This window comes from Macrosteles quadrilineatus, unplaced genomic scaffold, assembly GCF_028750875.1.
Source record: "Macrosteles quadrilineatus isolate MER2022 unplaced genomic scaffold, UCM_ALF_1.0 Scaffold_6__1_contigs__length_79288215, whole genome shotgun sequence".
Taxonomy (NCBI): Eukaryota; Metazoa; Arthropoda; class Insecta; order Hemiptera; family Cicadellidae; genus Macrosteles; species Macrosteles quadrilineatus.
In genome coordinates, this window is record NW_026542599.1 from 28,079,943 (window position 1) to 28,097,985 (window position 18,043).

General features: G+C 34.7%; 1 protein-coding gene across 6 annotated transcripts in view; it reads left to right on the plus strand.

Moving 5' to 3' along the window:
• The window catches only part of LOC128996404 (aldehyde dehydrogenase, dimeric NADP-preferring-like), a 61,177-nt gene that overhangs the window by 13,306 nt on the left and 29,828 nt on the right, over nt 1–18,043 (plus strand). For 3 of the 6 annotated variants that reach the window (XM_054421720.1, XM_054421721.1, XM_054421719.1), the window contains exon 2: nt 17,787–17,839. In XM_054421720.1, the coding sequence (XP_054277695.1) occupies nt 17,787–17,839 (53 nt within the window). Of the gene's footprint in view, nt 1–9,620; nt 9,696–16,326; nt 16,399–16,467; nt 16,578–17,786; nt 17,840–18,043 lie in introns of those variants that run through there. The other 3 variants (XM_054421725.1, XM_054421722.1, XM_054421723.1) reach the window with 3 other exon arrangements.

Consider the following 18,043-nt stretch of genomic DNA (forward strand, 5'->3'; position numbering starts at 1 on the left):
TAGAAGAACTTAAAAGTTTTTTTGAAGAGAGCCCACAACTGTATAAATTCATTCGACAATGCAACAGTGCGATGGCTTTTGCTTATTTTTCAGCCAGTAAGAAAGATATTCCAGGAAAAGGAACATACTGTTTCAAAATTCAAGGACAGATTTATCGTTCAATCTCAGATTTGCTGCCTCAACATGATGAAGACCCCGTGTATGGCCAATTGTACATTATTGACACATCAACAGCAACAGAAATTCGTCAAAGGCGTCGAGAAAATAGTGACTTAAAACCTGAAATATTGTCAAAACTAGCTGAAATTCTATTAGAAAATCCATTTGCACAAATTTACAAAAGAGCTTCGGAAGAAATGGTTGTACAAGGTGACAGTGAATTAGAACTTAGGTTTGTAGACAGGATAAATATGGATTGTCGTAGGTATAATAAGCCTACTGCAGATGAAATTGCAGGCGTATTCAATTCATCTGAAGGCGAACCTCCAATGAATTTTTAAAATTCCAAACAGGGAAGCTTTTATTTATCCTCATTAACCACAAGACCAAAGCTACCTTAGTAAACCAGTATTTATTCACAAACAATGATATGTTTGCTGCCTTTTCATGTTAAACCACTGGAGTGATTCAAATTATTTATTGAAAATGACATCAACAAAAGCAAACAAAGAACAACAACAAACTGGTTTTTACACAAAAGATATGGTGTAGGGATGCCTATTCTGACACATAGATAATGTTATTCTGAGTTTGTTTAAATACCGGTAACTTATTGCAAAAAGTTGTTTTACATTTGAGCTTTTTAGAGACTTATGTCCCTACAAGCCACTAGTATATATTGAAGTAAGGCAGAATTGTAAACATAAACGAATTCGTTGTTTTTGAGAAATCGTCCCATGAAATAATTCGGTCACCACGCGCTTGGTGAAAAGTCATTATATTTTCATTTAGTTCTAAATTTCCAACAAAACAACAATAATCTTATCAATATCAATCACATCCTGTTGTTCAGAATCCTAAAGGAACATTCTCATCATTCTCCACTATAGAATGCGGATAAACAAGTTACACGATTTTGAATCTTGATACTTCGACACAATAAAGGTAATCTTCCAGCGCAAAAAATGTATGGAATAGCAGAAATAGAAAGGACTAAAAACAGCTTATGTTACGGTTGTTTACATAAAGTAACCTTGTAACGTAAAATAAAAATAATAATCAATTTTATACGAGTTATCCGTGTTAGTAACCACCATAATCGTTTGTTTATTTATTTATGTTTATTTACCCAAAGTCAGATTAATTGTGTTCTGGTATGTAAGGTTTGTGGCAAAACAAGTTACGAAATAAAACAAAAATTCCCCTTGCATCAGTGGTAAAATATTAAAATACACACACACACATAGCCTACACTGTTTTGGCCTCCCAGTGACATCAAAACAAAAAAGTAAATTGGTCCTGGGCCTAGGACTTACCGTGCTATTTACAGTAATAGTTTCCCTATAAAGAAATTCGCTAAAAAAATACCGTTGCAGCCAATTTTCGGATGATTACAAAATGATATTTGATTCAAAAATCTTAAATAGCCTATGGGTAATAATAAATTTCCCTAAACAACATAAAACTCACAACTACCAACTTCGGGAATTACACAAAAAAATCATAATTTCACTCAACTGTGGCAACCCAAGTCCAGTCAATCTGGGGTTTTTAGACAAAAAAAATACTAACAGGCTGGTTTTTTTCCCATCGACTACTACCATGTAGACAAGTCTCCAGCCAAAAGTCCCCACCCCTAGCCCTCTTGCTTTTTTCCCTAGAGCCCTCCAAATTTGTTAAGGGTGGATAAATGCAGTACTTAATAAAATCACTTATATTTCAGTAACTATTTCAGATAGACCTTACATCTTGTTGTTTTTAGATCCCTAAAATTACGGTCTAAGAACAGATTATGTAGGATTTGTGATTAGTTTACTAGTTTAATAGTTATTTCCATCTTTAATGCTAGAAAAAACAAAATGTTTCCATTTTATTCCGAATATTTAAGAGATATAGCTCCAATAATAATCATTAGTAAAGAGTTTTTATTTCAACATATTCTTCATTTAATAAGCTTTAAAATGATATATAACTTGGCATAACTAGCACTTACTATGCCCTTTAATTACCCATTTGAAGTATAGTAAGCACCGCCGACTGCCGTGAACGCGCGCCCCGTCCCGCCCGCTTGCGCCGCCGCCGCGCCGCGACGCGATACCGACAAGGGCTCGGGACTAGGCATGCCTCCATTCACATAATAGATGATTTATTTTTCTAAACGATCTTCATATCACTTAAAAACAAACATATTATTATTTCTCAAATTAATTAATTAGGAAAATTAAAAAGAAACTAATATAACTAAATTAATTAGTAATTGCATATAAAGCATCGAGCCGAGTAAATACTGCATAGTATATGTGTGGTAAATAATAACTTATTATATTATAAGACAAAAATAATATAAATTTAAAATGTGAACACAAATTGCACTTATGTAAATAAACATAAACAGTGTACACAACTGTGATAATAATATTAACAAGCCATATGTTTTATAAATCCTTATGTTTTCCCCTTTTGTGTGCCCTATTAGTAAAATAAATAATACAGTTACTGTTTTAATAAACGATAGAACAATGGCAAATCATGTTTTATACGATCACTTATTTATTTTTCCATTTCACTTAGAACCTTTTATTTCGATTTTCACAGTTGGTGTTCCTGTAACCGATTTGGGTTGGCACCCCTGCAACCGTTTCCGTATAGTATATTTTAAAGGTTGGCATCCCTGTAACCGTTTCTGGATGGTGATCAACTTGCGTGAGTGTGATATAAAGATGGTGTTTTTTCGAAGTGAATATAAGTTAAAATAACTATATGCGTGCTTGTTATTTCCTAATAATGTTATTTAGTTATGACTTGAGTTTTGACGTGAATATTTAGTGTATAATTATGGAAGCGGAATGTGACGAAACGGAGGAAGACTCGGCTCGATGCGTGATCTGCAAAGGACAGTTGGCAGCAGGTGAAACTGTGAATGTAAGATCCAAAGGATTGTTAAGCCTAATTAAGTCCAGCCTAACAAGGAAAGATGACTTACACAAACAATTTGAGAATTGTCAACAAATTAATTTACACAAAGAATGTAGGAAGACCTATACTCGCTGTTCCTCAATCAGATCATTTATTTCTATGGCTGCATGTAAAGAAACTACTTCTATTAGCACAGTGCAGCATTCATCATAGTTTAATTCAAATTTACTTAATTTTGACTATAAAAATAAATGCTTGTTTTGTAGCAAAGAAATTGTTATTGACAAAAAAACTCCAGAGCTATATAGAAAATATATTCGTTTGGTGCAAAACAAAAGTGTACAAAGTACGATACTGAAATATGCTGAAAATAGAACCGATGATTGGGACGAGACTGTAAAATCGAGAGTGATAGGGGTTGCCGACTTAGTAGAATGCGAGAGTCGGTACCACTCAGATTGCTTTGCCAGATTTACCAAACCATCGTTGACCACAAAAAAAGGCAGACCAGAAAACGAAGATTTAAAAGAGGCTTTCTTAAAAGTTTGCGAATATATCGAGGACAGTGATGACTGTCAACATCTAGTTTCAGACTTGGAAGAAATTATGAAAGAGTTCTCAGGGCAGAGCTACGGAACTCAACATTTCAAAATTATGTTAGAAAAACATTTTGGAAACCGAGTTATCGTAACAAATGTAAAGAAACAATCTTCAATTATTTGTTTAAGAGACAGGGCCGATAAGATTTTAACTGAATCTTGGTACTCACAAAGAAAGAAAAACACCACAGAAGAATTGAAAAGAATAGTAACAACAGCGGCGACCATAATAAGGCAAGAGATTCAGAATAAGGTGTATGATGTATCAACATATCATAGTGCTAAAGACATAAGTACAGGAGGCGAGGACTTGATACCAGAATTATTAAAGTTATTTACTAATGAACTAACAAAAAGAAAAAAAATGAAATCGGACGATAACGTGGAACTCCAAAGAAAGAGACTTATGATAAACAATATGATAGTAAAACTTTGCAGACCTCGGTCTTTCGAATCGCCAATACTTTCTGCTCTTGGATTGTACCTGTCCCGGCAATATGGCTCTAAAAACTTAATAGACATTTGTCATTCACTCGGAGTTTCTAACTCTTACCATGAAACCGAGATGTATTTACAATCATTATTAAAGGCAGGCCAACCTTTGACAAAAGATTATCCTTTTTTCCAGTTCGTTTTTGACAACATAGACATTAATGTAAGAACCCTAGACGGAAAGGACACTTTTCATGCCCTCGGAGGGATTAAGTGTATAACACCAAAAACTGCAGTTTTTAGTGATGTAAGAGTGCCACGCAACACATCGTACAATTTAGAAGGCTCATTTAATGTGCCGGTTCTGTTGTATTGCCACAGGCAAAAAAGTGGCTTAAAAATATTATAATATCAAATTTGTCTGAGGATATGCCTAAACAAGAGATTGTCTCTTCACAAAATTTCATGTGGTTGGGTTCTTACGCCCTTGATCACATCCCATTTCCAGGGTGGTCTGGCTTCATGCATAGCTGTTACAACGGCAGAGTGGACTTTGAAACTTCCTACATACTATCCTTACCGTTCATTGATGTTGATCCAGGAAACCCCACGGCGATTTATTCGGCATTACATTTTGCTGCTGAACAGAGTAGTTCATCAAAACAGCCCTGCATCGTAACTTTCGACCAGCCATTATTCTTGAAAGCATGTGACATAGTCGCCAGTAGCGCAGAAGACAGCAGCATTTCGAAAGTTATCGTCAGGTTGGGAGGCTTCCATCTCCTAATGAGCTTTCTCGGTTGTTTGGGTAAATTTATGGAAGGAAGTGGGATCGAAGACTTGTGGTCCACTGTCTATGGAAAATCTACTATCATCCATCTACTTTCAGGACATGCATATTCCAGATCGTATAGAGCACACATGATGACACAGGCGGCATTAATGACACTTATTTTGGAAGAATGTCCATCTTTGAAGATTCTTATTTAAAATCACTTTAAAGAAATATATAACAAAGTCACCTCTAATGAGGTATCAATTAAAAGCGCAACTGAAGATAGCAAGATCAAAGAAATAATGTTGCTGTTTAAAGAAACTTGTACCTATCTAATGACAAAAAGTCGAACATCAAAACTTTGGCTCCAAGAGTTAAGGCTCGTTAATTTGGTGCTAGACTTTATTCGTGCTGAGAGAACAGGTAATTGGCAACTGCACCTTTACACTGTAAGACAAATGATACCGTATTTTCATGCTGCTGGACACTTACTGTACGCAAAGTCTGCTCATTTATACTTGCAGCAGATGTTTAATCTACAAGCAGTCTTGAAAAAGGAAGATTATGAAAGATTTGTTAGTAAGAGCTTTTTTACAGTTCGAAGAACAGACGGTTTTTTTACTGGCAATTGGACTGACATGACAATTGAACAGACGCTTATGCGTTCATCTAAATCCATAGGAGGACTTACTCATGGACGTGGATTAAGTGAGAGGACATTAACTAAATTTATTGCTTGTGCACCAGGGTTTTTGCAAATAAGTGAAGCATTTGAAAAGTTCTCTGGTTGTTTAACAAAATTCAATGATCAACACACAGAGTTGAGATGTAGTAGAAAGGAGAGAGACCTACAAGATGTAGCAAAATTCGTTGAATGGTTTCAAATTCATAATCCTTTCAAGCAAGGTATTGATTTTGTTGCCTTGTCATCTGGCCTTGTGGTATCAAACCACGGTGTGAACTGTGACCAAGCTTATGAAATCGGACTCCGCTGCTTAAAGACAGTTGAAGGCAAGAACTTCGCAGATGTGAAATTAAAAAGGAGCGAGAGAGTAAAAACGGTTGCATCAGTAGCAACTGGTTTCAAGCTAAAAGACCAAGACATCCAAATCGACCCTGATCAGTTGTTTAACAGAGTAATTTGTATTTCACAAGGCACAAATAAGTTGAAAGATTATTTCAAATACGAACTTAGCCCGTATCCACTCTCCCTATTTGAAAACAACCAAATGATGAGGAAAGGAACAAAGTCATCCATTATGAAGATATTTGAGAAATGGGTCATGAGGGAAGATGAATACCAAACCTTACCACCACGTATTTTTGTCATCGATGGTGGTTACCTTCTCCATAGTATCGTATGGACACCAAATGAAACATATGGCAACATAATCGATGCTTATGTTACATGTGTTCCCAAACGGTATGGGAATCAATGTCACATTGTTTTCGATGGCTACCCAGATCACCCAACAACTAAAGGCCTTGAACAGACCAGAAGGGGGAACACCCAACAGATTAACTTCACTGAAGAAATGACATTTTGTGTAAACCAAAATGAGTTTTTGGCTAACCCTAAAAACAAGAAAAACATGATAAGACTCCTTGAGTCTTTTGTTCAAAAGCTTAATGAAAAAAACATACCAACATTTGTCGCTGAGGAAGATGCGGATCTTGCAATCGTGGAAACAGCAGTTGCTATTTCTAAGTCACACTGTCACAATTCAGTAGTTGTTGTGAGCCAGGATACTGATGTTTTTGTTTTGCTTGTTGGACGGCCGATATCAGAAAACCTCCAGCTTTACTTTCACAAAAGAAATGGTGATTCCGCGAAGAATTATAATATTAATCAAATTAGAAATGAAATAGGACCGATAAAAGAAGTGTTGCTTATAATACACGCTATATCTGGCTGCGACACTACATCGTCACTCTTTGGGAAAGGCAAAATGAAGGTTTATAATTTGATGGAAAAATCTGAAGATTTGCGGAAGAATGCATTGCTATTTTATGACAGTAAAATAGATAAAACAAGTCTCAAAGATGCGGAAGAATTCATTATTCTTAAAATCTATGGTTTCTTTAAGCATTCAAGTCTCAATGAAAGTAGATTCATAGCATATTTAAAGGCAGTGGCAAAAATGTCTCTCAAGTCTAAATTTAACAAGGCATATCTTCCTCCAACATCAGAAGCAGCAGAACAACATATTTACAGGTTCGTAAAACTTTTTAGTCTTTTTTTATATTTTGGTTTTGATATTTTCCATAAAAATTTATGTTAACCTTAAACGTTAACTCGTTAACATTCTTAAAAGAGGACTCCAGTCCCACGTGAATTCCTGCTTCTCCCAAAGCACCAATTCGGTACACCCTTAACTGCTGATCTAAAACTGTTGATCGATGGCTCTTTTGAAACAGCAAAACTATATCCATAGATTTTACAACATTATTGCCACGCATTGATGGAAATATTTTCACAACGTTATAACGATTTTAGGGTTTCAGTAAGCGAAATTTTAATGTTACTTTTAGTGTTGTTGCAAATAAATCCGCAAAAATCGAGATCTTAGGGATTTTATATGTATTTTTTAGATATAAAATATCTGCTCACTGAAATCGCTACATAACGTGTTCCCTTTTAAATAACCTATAAATCAACAATTTACAAACGGCTGAGCTTGTTCCAAATTACGGTAGAAACGCGAACTCCCCCCATTTTAGAACATACCTCAAAACAACAATCAATCCTTTAATATAACCCCCTACTGTTGTAATACCCTCTAAATTTAATTTAAACAATTTATAAAATGAAAAGTTCAAAATATGTCTCTACTCAACATGCAAGGGCCGAATTAATTATTGAATTATCAATCATCAACAGTTTCAAAATTTGAGTTCATAAATTCCCTGACCCCATTTTTGTCCATTAATTTACTTCAAATGTTTTTACAAATTGAATTAATTTAGTTCCGGATCTGGTATGAATAGTCTTTAGTATTAAATATATATTTTTTTATTATTATGATCAAATTCATTGAAAGATATGCACAACCTTAACTGAGAGTGTTCTATGTGAAGTATTTTTTAGAGCTTTAACCACCTTATTAATTAAAAATAGAAAATTTTACAGGTCGTACTATCAGGTTCAAAAATGGCTGGGGAATAAGGAAATATTGGGAACTGAATGGGGTTGGAGGCTTCAAAATGGGACGCTCTTTCCAATCCACTCCAACCAACCTCCAGCACCTGAGGACGTTTTTACCCTCATTTCTTGCAACTGCAAGAAATCTTGTAGAAACAACTGCAGCTGCTTCAAGGCTTCTTTAAATTGTACAGAAATGTGTGGAGTATGTGCGGGACAATGTTCGAACAGTGCAATAATAGAAGTGGACCTGGAAGATACAGCATAAGCAAGCCCGTAGGAATTGGCAACTATAAGTGCAAACAGTGCTTTCATGTTATAGTCACAAGATCGAGAGAGCTGACCTTGGTGCATACCTTAGATCTATATTCATTAAAAATGAATATTACATGTTTTTTCTATACAAGTTGTTTTGTTCTCCAATATCAATTGTTAAAACTAGGTAAATAATAATTTATTTTTGTTCCTTATTGTTTACTTATTTCTTGGAATGTTTCTTGTATCCTTGGTCTTGTTCCAGGATTGTTAAATTGTAAATAATACAAATAATATGATGAAAGAGGTAGTATTTAAAAATAAGTTGCCCTAGAGCAATAAATATTTATATGTAAAGTCAACGCAGGCGTGCCTAGTCCCGAGCAGTATCGTCGTCGTCGCGTCGGTACGAGCCTCGGCGCGAGGTCGCGGCAGCCGGTGCACACTATACTTCAAATGTTAAGTCACAGGGCACAATACGAGCGAAATATGACAAGTCATATATCATTTTAAAGCTTATAAACAGGAGAAAATATTTACTTGAAACCTCTTTATTAATGATAATTACTGGAGCTTTGTTTTAAAATAATATGCGCAAATATTCTAAATGAAATAGAAAAATTATGCATTTTTATTATTAAAGATAGAAATAACTATTAAACTAGTAAACTAATCACAAAACCTACACATCATGTTCTTAGACCGTAATTTTAGGAATCTAAAAACAACAAGATGTAAGGTCTATCTGAAATAGTTACTGAAATATAAGTGATTTTATAAAGTACTGCATTTATCCACCCTTAAAAACTTTGGAGGGCTCTAGGGAAAAAAGCAAGAGGGCTAGGGGTGGGGACTTTTGGCTGGAGACTTGTCTACATGGTAGTAGTCGATGGGAAAAAATCCAGCCTGTTAGTATTTTTTTTGTCTATCGGCCTATTTTAGGAACAGATTGACTGGACTAATACAATAGTCATGTTTATTTCGTACCATCACACTAAATACCGCTTCTGTAGATTGCATGTCTGCCAACTACAGCATTTTTTACACAAATCACCCAGCTGCGATCCTCATTAAGTTTGACCTTGAGATTGACCTTCACAACTACATTATATGACCCTGACAGGTAGAGTAACCAATTATCAAACAATTATTTGGGTTTTCAATGCAGTTTGACAGTTGATTGTTGTAAACAGCTAATTGTATTGACAAAGATTTAGATGGCTGTGAGCGGTTGTTTTTGTTTACCGGTTACATAGAGTAATGAGCTTGAGCAGGCAACAATCTTATCATCATGAGTCAGCTGTTTATACAGCTAGTAGAGTCAGTCAGTCAGTGGCAATTGTGCAGTCAGCTGTGTGTGGTATTTTAATTGTTGGTTTTACGTGTACTTCACCGATCCTTCTTCAGACTTTGATAGGTGAGAGTTGTTTTATCAAACTGCTAGAGTACGTAGGATAATTATGATAATAGTTAAGAATAGTAGACAAAATGTACTGCCTTCAAAAACCGCTAAGAAGCACAAACTTAGCTTGAAATTGTCATAAATGTATCCATAATAACGATAAGTCTATAAGGGAGTATATTATGTTCGATCTCTGATACAATATTATGCTGCCGTTACAGACGAGTCTTGTGACTGTTATTAAATTTTATGGACTGCTAGTGTTAGCCTAAGGCCATTAAAATGCAAAGTTAGAAATAGTCCAAAAGCCAAAATAAAAAAAAATCTTTTATACAGATAAATGTAGAGCTGACTGTCCCAGCTTGTCTAGATACATTCATCTATCAGCTATGTTAGCTATGTTTAGATGATATCAATATTTTCTATTCAGGCACTAACTGACATTCCTTTTATAAACAATTTTTTAATTTTTCTCCATGACTAATAACTGTACAAAAACACCTCAATGTACTAAATTATTTGTTTTTAAAAGCTTTACAAAATGGTTGAGAAGAAATTGTAAAATTATTTGTCAGGTCAAAAATATAAAAAAATGTTACCCCGTAAAACCCCCCTTAAACCCCTCCCTGTTGCCATAGTTCGATCATTCTGGTTCGTGAACTCGTTATAATAAAAGTAGGTTCACGTGTTTGTACCAAATTTCATCAAAATCGCATGATTTTTGCTCGAGTTTTCGTGCTAACGGGCACATATATTTATATAAATAAATTTGAACGGATGGCGTTTTTGGCAACTGGGACATAGAAATGAAAAAGTAAATCGGTCCTGGATCCAGGTCTTATCATTAGACCTATGGTAAATAGATCATTGCAGTATGAGGAATTAGCTAAAAAGAACTGAACAATTTATCTATAAAAATTAAAAATATCTTCAAACCAATTAGTAAACTTAAATGCTCCTTGTGTTTCGACCTTTAGATTAGTTGTTACAGCTTTGGTCATGAACAAAAAAAATTCACATCTACTCAATCCATCTTTTTTTGGCTTTGAATAGCTTTGACATCTTCAATTGTTTATTGCAAAAGAAAACTAACTGACGACTCTTATCATCTTCTTTCTTGGGCTAAAGTTTCTTTCGGTTGTAAGTTCTTTGCATGCAAAGGCATTATTTAGCTTCCATAGTTTTTGCTTCTTCAACTATTTCAGTTGATTGTAGTTTTTTTCTTGCTGTGAAGCCTGTTACTTGATAAATTGATAAACCTTAATGCTCATTTTAGCTATTTCTGGAACAATACCTAGTTAGAGTAATAGACTGGGGACGAACATTACAGAACAATTAATTGTTCGTAATAATCCTAATGACGGCTAAGATATTAGTGACTGTGTTGTGAAGTATTTAAAATGTTCTATTGATCAAGAGACATTGAATGTGTTTAAGTAAGTAATAAAAACCGAATCTGTCTCCTGAATTGTTTGAAAATTATCTATCTATATCTATATCTATATATATAATACGTGAAGCCGTATTTTGTTAACGCAACTCCTCCCTTATTTGTGGACCAATTTCAACGTTTAAGGTGTCAAAAGATTCGTCTCAATACGTAGTTTTGCAATAAGGTTTTAGAACTTTAAAATGTTTACTCTTAAGGGCGTGAGACCCTCTCAAATGTTGGGTTTTTCCCATAAGAAATACATAGAACAAATTTAAAAACAAAAACAGCTGTTTATAAAAAGAAACCCATTAGCTTTTTGGGAGTAAATATTGATGTTTTAATCTCTTATATTAATACGTGAGGGCTGTTTTTTGTGAACAAAACTCCTCCGTTATTTCTGGACCGATTCTAACGTTTGAGGTGTCAAATAATTCGTCTCAATTCGTAGTTTTGCATAAAGGTTTTAGAATGTAAAAACTCCTACCCTTAAGGGCACGAGAACGCTCTCAAAGGTCGCATTTTCCCCATAAGAATTACACTGAAAACAAATTTAAAAACAAAAACAGCTGTATATAAAAAGAAACTCACCAGCTTTTTGGGAGTAAATATTGATTTTTGTAATATTTAGGAGGTTATAGACAAATCTAAACAGTCAATCAGTTTTGTTGGAAGAACTTATTTTGGAAGTAAAAAACAACCATGAAGAATATACACATCATGTTGTCACAGTGGTAAAGTAAACCTACCTAAAGTCAGATCAAATAAATACATGCAAGAAATGTTTACTGGTAACAGCTTTAAGTCAGGAAACATTTGTAGAAACACTAACAAATAAGGCCGGGTCCAAAAAATGCTAAAATATTTTAACAAGAAGCTTTTACTATTTCAAAGTGCTATTAAATATCGTGAGTATTAATTCAATTAGTTACATAAGAATTTAGTCGGGTCTTTTAAAATCACCGAAAAATATGCCTGTTATTACTGTAGTTTTAAAATAACTTCTTTATAATACCGGTACTTGACAATTGCTCGCTTTCGAGCAACAGGTACACTAGTTTGAATAAATATAGGTAAATCTTTGTGCCAAATTAAAAAAAGGTCCATTTTTAATCTAGTATTCAGTAGGTTAAGACCAAGGTAAACAGTTAATCAGTTTTATTGAAAACGGGAGGAGGAGACAATTAATAATAAGGTATCTTATGCGTATAAGGAGAGTAGAGAAAGAGAGGCCTGGTTTAACAGATACACATCCATAAAATACACATTCACTTGGTGAGATGAATAATATTTGTTCTGCTATGCAACTTACTTTGGAAGTGAAAAAATATACGAAGCACATAGTGTTGTCACGATGGTAAAATAAAGTTGCCTAATGTCAGATCAAATTAATGCATGCGAGAAATGTTTACTTCTGACACTGACAGATCTCAAAAAATTTAGTACAAACAATAATAATGCCTTGACTATGATAAGTTCAAGTAGTAAGATTATACCAAATCTTGGTGGACCTTATGTTTTTATTGTAAACTTTTGTATTAGGTACGTGCTCTACTTTAATTGAGGAAAAGACAAAAATGGATGGATTGTTTATTTCTAGGTTAAGTTGCCAGTTCCTTGGACAAACTTATACAAAGTTTTTTTTTACTGAATTTTAGTAGTAATATTAGACATAAGTGAAGGAATTAGTGTTTATGTATTCAACGATCGAGTAGTTACAGTCAAGTTTAATTTTATGATTCAGGAGAGGCAAATAATATACGCTGTTCAAAAAGAGAAAATGAAAATTGCTATCCAAATCTTATAGCTACAAGAGTTATCCAACCTATTTCGATAAATGAATCCATACTTTCAAAACTTTGGGACAGGTATTAAGAGAAACCCCAAAGAACAATGTGAGAACGTTCTGATGCAGGTCATATACTGTGACTAACACACAACACGTTAAAATACGTTAACAAACTATCAATGGTGTAACGCCATTGATAAGTTGCTGCTTTAGCCTATTCAAAGCAGATTATGGCTTTCCAGTTGATAACCCAGAGTTTGTGGGTAAAAAATGGAGCACATTAAATGGTTTATATCACTCCATTTTTCAGGATTCTCTACGGAGAAAATTCGTTTGATTAGGGGGATGTCTAGGCAACAGTTTTCTTATATTCTCAATGCTGGAAAAACTTTGTTGCAACATGTTAGCTCGAATTGAAGCAGATCGCTTAGCATTCATTAGAAGTTATCAGTTAAAACTGAGAGCAGAAATAATGTAGGTGAACCTTGACGACACAAATAGGGATATTTAAAATAGTTTCTAACAAGTGTTTAAACAACTCTAAGATGTAACTACTAGAATTACTCGAATTGAAGCATAACGTTTTCCTCGGCGTTGTTTTATACTATGCGGCTCATTGAGCCGCACGGGTTCTCTAGTTTCTACTCTAATATTCGTGGTACTGTACCTGCTGTTGCCAAATTTTTATTAAAAAAGGTATAGGTGAGCCAGTCACCAGAGTGTGTAATTATATTTTCTACTTTATTTTTTTAACTGAGATAGTAATTATTGTCGTAAGATAAAAGATGATACAGTGTACAATAAGTCGTCTTATCAGTTTGTCTTACTCTTTAAAAGTCTGAATATTTGACAGAAATCAGTAATTTACAGCGCTTATTTCAGCTTCGTCCAATTTTGATTTTAATACTATGGCAACAATTTTAATATGGGTATGGAATGTCTAGTTCTATATATGAACAGTCAAAGATACTACAAAAAACATATACGTTTACATTGAATTAGAAAATCGTCACTAGACAATCAGTTTATTTAAGTCAATATGATCAAGTTTTACCTATCAAAGTTTAAACATTCGGTTTGTCTATCGATACAACGTTTTAAACACAATTTTGAACCCAGAGCCTCAAATCCAAGGCCAGCCACGCCTGAAACTGATTATGTATTCAATGACACCTGTAATGCTAGCAATGCTGCTTCTATGAATGCTCATCATGACCTACCTGCCATCATAATCAATGTCATAATATATTCAACAATAGCTTCTTATGTTCGCAAGACTGGGTTCTGTTCTCCGTGTTATTGTTTCACGATTTGAATTGAATTTTAGCCTCCTGATAGCATTTGTGTAAAATACTTGCATGTTTGCGATCCATCGCGTTGCGGTATGGAAACCGGTTTCAACTCATATTATTGGGAGTCATCCATAGGCCAGTGAAGATGTCTTGTCGCTTCATATGAAGGTCGTTAGTTGATAAAATAATAAATAAGACACGTACACACACACATTTAAATTTGAACATTTATGACGGTAAAAATGAAAGATGATACTGTATCAATTATCAATTATCAATAATTGGGAGTTGGGGACGCCACCTAGGTGCTTATTTTAACCCTACAAACAGCTGGGTCCTGTATGGTAGGCCTACGAGACACGACGTGATCGGGCGGAAATTATGTCTAGACGGAAGTCACGTTGTCTCATTATTATCAGTATTATCTTATTATCAGTATTATCGGCAGTATTATCTTTTGTTTTTACCGTCCTAAATGTTAAAATTTTAATGTTAGACCGTCCACAGTGTCTAAGGTTCTGTTGTCGGGTCACTGCTTTTGATAGTTTAAAGCTTTTTATCTGATGAGGTTTTTTGTGATGAGGTTTAATGTGAGAGAATATAGTACCAGATGACCATCTCTCTATTTATGTTATTACCTTATTACCACCTTCTTGGCCGTTGACCCATCGTATGATGGGAATAGGCTGTGTCAGCGTAAAAACAACTTATTTTATTTCCCGCACATATGTACAAGACTCAAAAATTTTTAAATGTGTAAAAAAAAACATACTTTAGTACTCATGGTGGTCACTATGTTACTAATTAAGCTCATCCAAACTACCTTCCAGGAATTCCTTTATTGAGAAGTAGGGATTTTTACGGAGCAAGAAATTTCCTGTGGTGGTTTTAAACTTTCTGCTGGCGAGGGTCTTAGTGGCAGCTGGGGGGGGTAGCGGATTTTATCCCCCTGGAATTTTACCCCCTGGGCAAACGTGACGTCACAAACCAGGGGGTAAAATTCCGGCCGCGAACTTTTGAGTTTCGCGACATCAGCTCGATGGATTAAACGCGGAATTAAACATATATTTTCACGGTTGTGAGTTTAATCAGAACACATCAAATTATAAAAAACCTAGAATGTACGGCCCGGATTTTTACCCCCGGAATTTTACCCCCCGGATTTTTACCCCCGGAATTTTACCCCCGGAATTTTACCCCCTGGCCAGATATAAATTAGTGAGAATGATTAATTATCGTCATTCAGTTTTAATTTAATGGTAAACATTTTATTATTAAGTAGCCTATCTTAATTTATATGTAACATTAACTAATCGAACGTTTACAACAGTTAGTTATTAAAACCCTAATATTAATTTTGAGATTCGAGTGTCAGGATTCGATCTTTGAAGCCAACTGTTGGTTAATATGATCAAAATAAAACAGCGAATTCTGTTTACTTAGTTGAGATTACAAAATAAATAAATAAAGATATGCTACTAAATAATGAAATGTTTACAATTAATTAAAAACAGAAATAAGAAAATCAATCATTCAATTTCTAAAATCAGCCAGGGGGTAAAACTCCGAGGGGTAAAATTCCGGGGGGTAAAATTCCGGGGGTAAAAATCCGGCCCGTACATCTTCAGTTGCCTAAACTCTAGTTATATGGACAGGGGGTAAAATTCCGGTTTTTATCGCTAATCTAATTAATCACGCTCTGACTATTTTCATTAGACTTCCAAATCCGCGGGGGTAAAATTCCGGCCGCGAACAAACTTTTGGCCTACGTCATAGTGACGTCAGCTTTGCCCAGGGGGTAAAATTCCAGGGGGATAAAATTCCGGCGACCCGCAGCTGGGAGTTTGTTGAAGAAACGGATGGCGCTTCCACTCGTAGATCTATAGGTGAAGCTCCGGAGAGAAGAGATATGAAGAAGAATAAAAATATGGAAGGATAAATTGAGGCTGAATAAAAATTACATATAATTTCCCCTTACAATAATACTGAATACGTTATTCTGTGTTCATATTAACGAAGGTAATTATTTTTATGTGGTATGGCAAATTGTATTTTTTTGCAAACCAATTCTTTAAATCTTCACGTTGGTCAGTCTGTAAACAAAAACTGGTTGCTTTGACATCCGCCAGCCGCCGCCATTCATCGTTGGATGTTGTCATTGTCAAATGTCAAGATTCATTGGACATCAGCTGTTTATTAGTAAAATAGGTCTGTTAAATAGGCCTGTCATTGCCATACATTATAAATAATTAATTCATTGTCAATTTTGTAGGAACATTGTTATGATGCAGCATTACTACCGTTATCCTTGTTTTGCCTTGTCTCGTTGAACTATTTGTTGTATGATTCAAGTGCTCATTATTAAATTGATAATAATATTGTAGCTTGTAAGTTACCATATGCCCATTTTATAGGCTAGTTTAATTTGTTTGTAAAACTGGAAAACACAAATAAGTTAGCCTATTAGATTTTAACCCTAGTTCTATATGTTATCATTTTATAGGTTAATGTTTTAAAAATTCTTGAAGTATTCAATATACTATTCTTGTCATATAAGAGTATAGCCTATGTTCTATAGGCTAGGCTAAGTTTGGTTTTAACTTAAGTTTATCAGTAACACTTTAATTTTGGTCCGTATGATGTAACTTATGAATTGTGGATATTTATAAGCATGCACTGTGGATGCGATGCTCCCTGGTGTGGATTAACGTCCACACTAGTGAGTACTACGACTATCCGCAGTACTATCCTGATAATTAAACCAATTCGTTAATTTCAAGGAAAAATTGGTTTGTATTCCACTATAAACTGTAGGTCCCTTAACTTAGTTGCCATTAGCTGTATGGGCTATTAATTAACAGCTGTGTCTAAGGAATATGTCAGCCTTAGTCACTAACAAGACTACAAGATTGCGCCACTCATCCTACACTCATCCTTCACTCATAGTTGGGTTATTATACGCACATATTGGCGTCCCCATCTTAAATAATTGATAATTGAATTGATTGAACTTAACTTAGTCTAATGCAATTTTAGGTCAACAACAACACAGTAGGTACAAAATCTTTCATGGTTTTAAATAAAAAGTAGGCCTATGGCCTATTAAAAATTTTCCCCCAAAAGTAGCCAACGGTTTTTATTGTGTCATAACTTTAAGTTACCTCAAATACCGTTCCTTACAAAATCTATACATCGTCCTTTTCTATTGAGATGGACTTAACTTACGGTAACAAACTAACAAGGTGAGTTGTGGAAACTGAATTTTTACCCTAGGATAAAAGTAGGCCTACCGTATCAATGTCCTACAAGTTGAAGTCATGAGATTCAATGGAAGTCTGATAACTTAAACGTCTTGGATCTCTAATGAAGCAATTTAACTCAAATTGCACATCATAAGTTACCGGTAGTTAATAAGCTCTATTTGATTGGCTACAGTAATATGAATGTATTAAGTTTAAAACTGTGTGGAGAAAATTGTGTCAAAAATTTCAAAATAGGTAAACAGAAACCTTTAAACCTCATAAGACTTTAAAAAAATAGGATTTTGGTACACATTAGGTTACGTTACGGTAATAATTTTACAATATTTGTTTCAGAGAATTGCTGTTTGTCCGAGTCAGTTTTCACAGATATGGGGAAATACACGGAGGTAAGATTTCATATAAATTAACAGAAGCAAAATGAATCATACTTTCTACCATCAGCCTGACATTAAATCCTAACTTACTTCATGGGCGTACCCAGAGAGGGGCAGGGGTGGGGCAGCTGCCCCCCCCCTCCTAGAAGCCAGGACAAGGTATACAAAATTGAGATCCAAGAAAAGTTTTATTAGTACAAGAAAATATGAGTAAGA